Source organism: Arachis hypogaea, chromosome 14, assembly GCF_003086295.3.
Source record: "Arachis hypogaea cultivar Tifrunner chromosome 14, arahy.Tifrunner.gnm2.J5K5, whole genome shotgun sequence".
NCBI lineage: Eukaryota > Viridiplantae > Streptophyta > Magnoliopsida > Fabales > Fabaceae > Arachis > Arachis hypogaea.
The window spans coordinates 20,670,386-20,680,790 of NC_092049.1; the positions used below are offsets into that span (position 1 = coordinate 20,670,386).

Below are 10,405 nucleotides of genomic sequence, written 5' to 3' on the forward strand. Positions count from 1 at the left end.
TATATCTATCTGTTATCTACCTCTTAATCTCCTCTACGCCTTGTCCGTATATCGCTTTCGACTTCACGGTTTATCTTTTGTTGTCGAAATGTGAGTGATACGTCTTCGCGATTTTATTTCTACTCTTTTCAGGCTTCTCGATTAATACTCCTTTCGAAATTACCTACTTTTATATATTAAAAATCCACCTGAGAGTCGTACCACCGTAATATCATTGATTTATGACTCGAGCATAAGGATTTGAATATTAGGGTGTTACAGATTGCATATCAACAAACACAAAACTGTTAAACACACAAAAAATAATTAGACATTATACTAATAATTAAACATAAAATTGTCAAGCACATAATAAAAAAAAGGGTAAAGTATGCTTTTTGTCCTTAAAGTTTGGCAAAAGTTTTAAAAATACCTTTAAGTTTTATTTTGTTTTAATTTTGTCCCAAAAATTTTCGATTTGCATCAAATATACCCTCGATGGCTAAATTTTCAAAAAATTTAAGACCAATCTAACAATAATACATGAAAATTATGCTTGATATATTTGTGTTGAGGGGTTATTTTTTATGAAATTATTGTTGGATCTGTCATAAATTTTTTGAAAAATTAGCCGTCAGGAGTATATTTGATGCAAATAAAAAAATTTTGGGACAAAATTGAAACAAAATAAAGCTTTGTGATATTTTTAAAACTTTTGTCAAACTTCAGGGACAAGAAGTATACTTTACCCGAAATAAAAAACTTAAAATGTTATCTACGGTAAAATTTTGTACAAATTTTTATACAAACATATCTCTTGCCAAGTTAATAGCTACATTATCTTCAATAGCATCGCTATCTAATATATTGGTAGCTAATTGGATGTACTCATTATTGGGGTCAAATAATTGTTCAAGTTCTTGCTCTTGATACAGCTCTTTTTCATACACTACATCTTCATTTCCTTGACCCATGTCATATATGTCCCTTAACTTGACATGCACAATAATACTCCACTCTTTATTTATCACATAATACACCATTTGTGCTTGAGATGCTTCAATGTAAATGTTCATGTTTTTCACACTCACCCATGTGAATTAATCTATCAAAATTAACGCAATTGAAATTTCAATGGTCTTTTTTATAGCCTCTGTCCCTAGTAATGTCAGTCCATTTGCATTGGGTCTTCATCCTCGAATAACATATAATCATTGGGACAAACATCTATCTTAACATAGTCAAGACTTAGTTTTCGAATTAGTTTCTTTGCCTGATCAAAAGTCGTAGGCAAATTCACACAACTAAAAGCATCCCTCACCAACTCAAGTATCATGGTAATTGCCTTGTCACTTAGTTCACACAAGACTTTAATGATACAATTTGACTATAAATTATAACTTTGTGAAGTCGCTTTCTTCTTGTAGCTTTTGATTGCCTTCCTTAAGAAACTCATCAAAATCTCTACAATTTTCGCTTGGCTCATCGTGTACAAAATTTTCTATGCCTAAATCATCACCACTCTCTTGATCCATATGTATCTCGAAAGCATAATTTACCATGTTATCTAAGAGATGTTCAATTGCCAATGTCTCGCTGATGACATGTGCACTTGTTGAGAATTCGGTTATTTTTTTCTCACCATGAAAGTTTCATCCAACATAATTCTTGGAGAATGGTTTGTAAAGTAAATGATCTCTAACATCTTTTCGAGCATGCTATTTGCGAAACCCACAACTTGGACACAGATATAGTATCTTACTATTCTCAATTGTTCCATGTTAAAATGCAAAATCCAAGAAATTTTTTAGAACAACTATATATTCATCTGAGTTTTGTAGATTAGCAATCCAATATTTATCTATTGTTGCTAGTTAAACTTTAAGTAGGGAAAATTAATTACTAGACATGTATACTACTAAAAAATATATATAAGACTTCTAATATGATAAAACAACAAAATTATAATAGACTTCTAATATATTTAAATTAAAATAGGATATAATTATTATCTTACTTTAGCAAGTATTTGTTCAAAAGCAATAACAAAAAATTTGTGAGAGAAAACTAAAAGCAGAGAGAGTTGTTAATTGCAAAACCTAAAAGTTACATAAATATCAGCATAAATGACTCAAATGCATAATGATAATGCTAAAACTAATTTCTATAATTTATCGCACCTTTGGATGAACACAATGCATTATAAAATACACAGAGAAAAAATCAAGTAATTTCCAAACAACACAATTAACGAAAAGGAAATGACTATCTATGGGATAAATCAATGCATATACTAATCAGTAGCTAAAATGAACCAAAACTAAAACCATAATCAAGCCAAGACATAAACTACATAAATAATTGAATATTACTGAGCACTAGCAAGCAGTAAGCAACACAAATTCTTTGAACACAATAAGTAATGAAGCATAATAAATCAATAAGAGAGAAACCAATATCTGTGAAAATATCTTCTTGAGCATATATTACTTATATAATCAATCATTAAAATATTTTAAAAGATTATAATAATTTCCACAATTATATTTATGTTTCTTTTCGGTTAAATTCAAACAATAAAAAAAATACAAAATAAGAGGAGATACCAGTAAGAAAGCAGCAACAGAATTAAAGAGGTGAGACAGAGAAAAAATTTATTGTTAACAAAAAAGAAATATCAACAAATTAATAGGGAAGAAGAAGAAAAAGAAGTACTAGTGACAGTTCAAAAGAGAAATTGGAGTGAGAAAAAGCGGCGTTGAAGAAAAAGTTTGGAAGTGAACAAATATGAAAATGCGTTGCACCGCGGCAACTACGGTGGTATTGACGGTAAAAACGGTGACGGCAACGGCAATAAAAACTGCAGTGGCAACAGTGGCTACAATGATAGTATAGAGAAGAGAATAGATATGAAAACACATTGACAGAAGAGGTGGCTCGATCCAAAAACTTTCTACCGCAATGGATACGGCAGTGGTAATAGTGCTGGCAACGGAAACAGCAATAAAGATGGCGGTAGAAAACTTAGGGTTTTATCGCCGTTCTCTTCTCAGCTAACTCAGTCTCTCATTTCTGCGAAAAGAGAAAATTAAGTTTCGAGGAAAAATTTTAATTTATAATCATGAATTAATTATCAATAAAATTTTTGTAAATTGCCATAAATAAAATGTATTGAGGTCCACTAAAATACTCTCTCAATTAAAAATTAATCTTGTAGTGATCGGATCGTCGATTACTTTCTCATATCCAATTTGTTTTCTCTTTTTATCAAATCAGCATAAAACACCGTATTTTTCAATATTACTATTTTACACTATTTTTTTCATTTTAAAATTAAAAAACGTATTTTGTCGGTATCTAAATTTTTTTATAATAAAAAATAGTTATTTATTCGCCTAAATTCTTTTTGTCCGCTTCCTGTTATGAGAATTTTTTTTATTTGACGTCAGCATGTATTAAAGTTCGTTTGTTTAATTTTGTGATTGACTTTTATGCATATTTAAGATTGTCGTGCATGCATCATCATATCTATTTTCCACTCCACTATCACCATTTAATTTAAACTAAAAAATTAGAGTAATCCTATATATATATTAAAATTAGTCATTAAAATCAATCACCAGTATAAAATATATATTAAAATATAAATACACATTGAAAATAAATTAAATTATATATGTATTTATATATAAATATATTAGTAGCTGATTTAGTCACCAAAAAATATTAGTAGCTGATTTTAGTAACTGATTTTAGTATATAAATAATATTTTTAAAAAAATAAACATGTTAATTAATCACTTTTAATTTCACCATGATCTCTAATGATGGCTCCCAAATCCGAAGAAATGGTATAATGCCGGCCAAGGGCCAAGTATTTAGTATTTACAATGTCAAAGAGGATTATTTATTATTTTTGTTTATGACAAGTCAACTAATTCTAAGAGCCAAAAGCATATTATAAGCCTTGATGTTATTATGAAATTGCATGTTGTATGTTTACCACTAACACAGACAATAATGTCGATTGGCTAGGACACCAATATATATCGCTATAATTAAGTACCCGATATTGATCCTAACTTGATCTTAACTACCTGAACTTCAGCAAGATGCTCATGCTCACCAACTATCATTGGCTAACATTATTTTAAATGCTTATAAATAATTATTTTACACTATTTTTTAGTACTCTCTAAATATATCCCTTCTTCTTTTAATATTAAAATAAAAAATGTTAAAGAGAAATATTTTTAGTATAAAAAACTAACGAATTTTTTTTTGTTGCCCACGATTCATTTGTCGCGGATCGAAACTCCATTTAAGAAGTTGTCGGTAGTCAATGGATTACTCTCGACACTTGCTTAAGCGGACTACTGACTACTAAACCAACCTAACTTGGTAAACGAGTTACTTAGTGCTAGTTTAAATATAAGATAAAAATAAAAAATAGAAATATTTAGTAACAAAACAAAAATAACTAAAATCAACTAGAATTTGTCTTATTTAACATTCATTAATAACAATGAATGAATACTAAATAAAACAAGTTTTGACTTTTTTTTCTCTAGTATTACCAATTAAAAAAATTTGTTAGTTATTTAACATTTTCTATTGAAAAAGAATTTTTACATTCTTTCTTTTAATTTTCTCTTTAAATCCTAAAAAGAAAATATTTAATCAAAGTGATGCAAATCATTCCTACACAGGACAAGAGCATCCCCTATTTAAAAGCACTTCACTTAAACCAGAATGAATCATTAATTGAAATTGAAAGCTTGTCTGGTTTAATTTCATGCAATAAATTCATGAGGTCCTCCTCCATTATTCAGCCAAGTGATGATTCATCAGCTACCTCATCATTTCCACAACAGAGCCTAGAAACAACAAATAATCACCAAGGAAGAAGAACAACACAAGATCCTCCTCATCATCATCATGCAGGTGCAGTGGAAGAAGAAGCAAACATCATGATCAAATTCAAGTGGAGGAGTGCATTTTGCATGTGTCTTCCAAGCTTTGGTAATAAAGCAAAAGGAGTTAAGAAAGAAGAAGTAGCACCAAGAATTGAGGAACATTATTCAGTGAGTCATGTCATGTCTAGTACTTTCTCTTTTGAACCCTATGACCATAATAATAATAATAATAAGGGTAACAATGAAGATGATGAAGAAGAGAATTATAATCATGAGAATCAAGGGGATGAATCCATTAGTTCCTACTTTGAACTCCCTTCTCAAGTACTCAAAACCACTGGTGCCAGCGTTGAATGAATGAATGAATCAATCAATCAATTCTTCTTTTGATGGACAGCAACAATATGATTATATTTCTTACAAGTTGTACCAAAAAAGTTTGGTGATTTTGTTAGATTTGAACAATTTCTTGCTTTCTCTCTTAACTCTTAATTCAATTCTATTTCCATCATGTTTTGCCTTTTACTATACTACTTACCACTTCTCATACAATTTTAAGAGAATGATAGGGCCAACATTTTTTATTGTAAAAATATAAATTAATTAGTATTGGTTTAAATATAAGACAAAAATACAGATGAATTATGCAATTCCGATTATGCAGAAATCTTGGCCAAATGATTACAAGAAAGAAAGGGGCAAGAGAAGGACTCTGTTGTAGAGTATCTGTTAACATGGGTAACGGGAACACTCAGACCAAAAAATAGTGAATTGTTTTTTTTTAAAATAGTTTTATTATTTTTCTTTTAAAGCAATATCCTAATTTAGTATTTGGAGGACTAATTTTAGTGGTCTAGTAATTAATTTACTAATTTATTTAAATAAGTATGGAAAGTTCAAATTCTATATCTTAGACATGTAACAACCTATTGATCATTAATAAATTTTTAAATAAAATTCAAATTCAAAACGGATTAATAGTTAACAATCGGATTGAAGGATACTGTGATAAAAAAAAAAAAAGCTTTTAGAGATTTTTCTAATGTTAGTTAGTTTATTCAAGACAGAACCATGTTTTCTACCTTTGTTTAAAAAAAAACGATGGTGACACGTTTAAAAATTATTTTTCTTTTAGTTTTGCCAACTAGAAAGAAATTTCAAAATAAAGAAATGGTGTAACCACCATCAAACGAGTTAAAAGTAACTTTTAACCTATAACTTCACATGAAATTAATAATTGGAGGTAAACATTCATCCAATTACGCATATCATTTAAAATGAAAAACGTAACGTGAATCACCTCAATTATATCTCTATACAAATCGAAACAGATAGATTAGATTTAGCTTTCTATATAAATCGAATCAGTCTTATTCGATTTATACATATTTGCATGTTGTCATAGTAAATCTAATCAGGCTGTTTCGATTTATACATGCATACATGTTGTCCTAGTAAATCTAATCAGTTTGTTTAGATTTACTAGGATAGTATGCATGTATGCATAAATCGAAACAGCCTTATTAAATTTATGTTTTGATTTTCAATATGTAATTTGAGAAAAATAATTAACATACTATATCAACAAAATTATCATAATTTATAAAATTAAGTATAAAAATTATTTCTTTAAAATATTGATACACTATATATACACATTCATTAGAATTTTTTAAATAAATATTTTATTTATGGATATAGGTAATTTATAACATATTTATCAATTTTTATTTTTTTTACATATTCTATTTATCATGTAAACAAATTAAGATTGCTTATATCTCATTTACACGGTAAACGAGATAAGATACAATTTTATTTGGCATTATCTTGTTTGCAAACGAGATAATAGAATTTAAAAAAAATACACATAATGAGATAAATTCATAGTTATCTTGTTTATACGGTAAACAAGACATATGAAGTTATAAATATAAAAATATAATTTTTGAAAATAATAAAATAATATTGATAATTTAATTTAGACTAATTTAAAAAATAAAAATTGATATATTTTGTTACTATTTAGATCGACTTTAATTAAATTATATCTCATCTATATTTTAAATTTTAAATTAATAACTTTTTCATATTTATTTGTACTGAACTATTTAAAATAGATGGTTTCAAATAACAGTAAAGATATAGACTTAGACTGTATCAATATTTTAAAGAAATAATTTTTATACTTAATTTCATAAATTATGATAATTTTATTGATATAGTATGTTAATTATTTTTTCTCAAATTACATACTGAAAATCGAAACGTAAATCTAATCAGGCTGTTTCGATTTATGCATGTATGCATACTATCCTAGTAAATCTAAACAGACTGATTAGATTTACTAAGACAGCATGCATGTATAAATCGAAACACCCTGATTAGATTTACCTTGACAACATGCAAATATATATAAATCGAATCAGACTGTTTCGATTTATATAGATAGCTAAATCTAATCTATCTGTTTCGATTTGTATAGAAATGTGATCGGGGTGATTCACGTTACATTTTTTATTTTGGGTGATATGTGTAATATTAAATGAATGTTGGTTTATTTATGTGAATTACCCTAATAATTGAGAGACGTTAAATGATTTGACTGATTTAACCAAATTTTTATCTAACAATTTTCAATTATCAATTTCATGTGAAGTTGATTGCGCCTGAATTTTCACAGTATTAAAAGGATAGTTACAAATATTAGGATAAAATATATTTTTTATTCTTTAAATTTGTTAAAAATTTTAAAAATATTTTTAAATTTTATTTTATTTTAATTTTATTCCAAAAATTTTTTATTTGTATCAAATGTACCCTGATGGCTAATTTTTTTTAAAAAAATTAGAACTATTTCATAACAATTTTATAAAAACAACTATTAACACAAACAAACTATCTCAAATTAGAGATAGTTGTCATGTATTATTGTTCTGATTAATCTTAAATTTTTTGAAAATTTAACTGTTAGGAATATATTTGATGTAAATAAAAAATTTTTGAGATAAGATCAAATTAAAATAAAATTTAAAAATATTTTTAAAATTTTTTATAATTTTTAAAGACAAAAAATATATTTTACCAAAAAGATAAATTAAAATTCCTAATATTAGTCTTGTATTATATGTCATGTGCTGTGGTTGCTTAGGAAAAGTAAACAGTTGAAAAAAAATAATGATCTCTGAAAAAAGAAAACGAGACAACAACAACAAAGTTTTATATGATATCAATTACATGTATCAAATGTACCTTTCTTTATATTATATTTATGTCTTTCTTGAAAAAAAAAAGTAAAAAATGATTTGTAGAACCAGTAAAAATTATTATTTCTTATACTAGTTAAAAGTAATTCTATTAGTTACTGGTTGGAGGATAAAGCGATTTTATTTATTTTTGATTTTTTACTGTATTTATCACTTAAAAATTAATTTGTTGGAATCTACCGTGACTGCTATTCCAATGATCAGTTATTTTTGGTTGGGCATTTATACTCAACCACTTTTCAAAGAGTTTGTGATAAGTCACAAAAACAAAAGTTTGTGATTTATAGCCCATGAGTGGCCCAATCAATGAATTTATATCTTTTGGGCCACATGACACATATTATTGCTTTAGACAGTCTTTTGTTTTTAACAAAGTCCTTTTCTTCTGACCAAAAACACAAGAAAAATTTTAGAAAGCCAATTAGAACTTAAGTCAATTTAAATTAATTTTTAGTATTGCCGACGCCCTTTTCATTCCTAACAACATAATATCCCGTCTTGATAGTGTAATTGCCATCCATTCTGAAAGGCCAGTTGAACCTATCCTCCCTTCCAAAAAGACTTACCGGGGTTCTAATGATTTTATCAACCGAAGCTCCATTAAAATACTTCTTTAATTTATTCAAATTCCACCCCTCTCCCTCAACAATCACATCCTTGACAAACCTAACATCAAGATTTCTAATCACAGGATTCTTATCCATATTCATTATCCACTTATCTTCCAAGATTCTCACTCTCTCTCCATTCCCTATTAACCATCTTCCATTTCTCAAAAGAAAGTCCCTGCCATATACAATACTTTTCCACATCCATGAAGCCGCTCTTCCTACTGTAGCATCCTTAAAATCCTCATTAGGAAAGTAAATAGCTTTTAGTACCTGAACCCAAATTGCTTTAGGATTTTCCAAAATTCTCCACGCTTGTTTTGCCAAATGTGCTATATTCTGACTATATAAATCCTTAAACCCAATACCTCCATCCTTTTTACTGATACAGACCTTATCCCAACTCTTCCAATGGACACCTCTTTCCTTACCTGAAGGCGCCCACCAAAATTTGGCTATTCTCTTACTTAGGCAATCACAAAACCCTTTAGGAAAAAGAACCACATTCATAGTATAGGCAGGTATCGCTTATCGCTTGAACAATTGATTTGATGAGGACCTCCTTCCCAGCTTGATTAAGGAGTTTTTGTTTCCAACCTCCTAGCTTATCCACCACTCTGTCCTCAATCCATCTTAGAGCCTTATTCTTTGATCTTTTCCAGTGAGCCGGAAGCCCAAGATACTTACCCGGTTTATCCCAAGCTGACAAACCCAATATCTCTTCTATTTCAACTCTATTCCTAATGGAGATCAGGCTCCCAAACGTTTCCCGACTTGTCCAAATTGATTCTCTGTCCTGAGGCTTCAGTGTAAATGTTCAAAATATTAACAATCTGGTATATTTCCTCCTCACTATCTTTTGAGAAAATTATACAATCATCTGCAAAAAGGAGGTGTGAGATAGCTGGTGCAGTAGGGGCGATTTTAACTCCTGAAATTTTGCCTTCTTCTTTAGCCTTATCCATCAGGATGGTAAAAACCTCGGCCGCTAAGATAAATAAGTACGGCGATAAAGGATCTCCCTGCCGAAGTCCCCTCTGCGGCTCAATGGTCGTTGATAGAAGTCTATTTATCTTAATCTTATAACTAACTTGGCTCACACACTTCATCAACATCTTAATCCAATGCGGGTTAAACCCAAAAGCCCTTAGAGTAGCTTCTAAAAACGACCACTCCATCCTATCATAAGCTTTATTCATATCAATCTTAATAGCTAAATTCTTGGAAGCTTTTGCCCCTTTTCTATTCAAATCATGGAACATCTCCTGTACTATTACCAAGTTATCTTGAATTAGGCGGCCTCCCACAAAAGCACTCTGAATGGGTGAAATGATATTATCTATTATTCTCCTAAGTCTACCAACCAACACCCTAGAGATAACCTTATAAATAAAGTTACAGCAACTAATCGGCCTAAGTTGATTTAGAGTTTTCGGGTGGTTAGTCTTTGGGACTAAAACTATAAAAGTTTCCCCAAAGCAGCTCGGTATATCTCCGTCACGAAAGAAACACTTAACAACATCACAAACCTCTTTACCGACAACTGACCAGTATTTTTGAAAGAAGAGACCATTCAGACCGTCTGGTCCCGGCGCCTTAAGACTCCCCAAACTAAAAGTAGCCTCTTTAATCTCCT

General features: G+C 29.2%; 1 protein-coding gene across 1 annotated transcript; it reads right to left on the reverse strand.

Moving 5' to 3' along the window:
• Positions 1–8,604: 8,604 nt before the first annotated feature.
• On the reverse strand, positions 8,605–9,279 carry LOC140178526 (uncharacterized mitochondrial protein AtMg00310-like). Its single transcript, XM_072215700.1, has one exon. It carries the CDS (start codon positions 9,277–9,279, stop codon positions 8,605–8,607), a length of 675 nt encoding a protein of 224 aa, XP_072071801.1.
• Between the last annotated feature and the right edge of the window lie 1,126 nt (positions 9,280–10,405).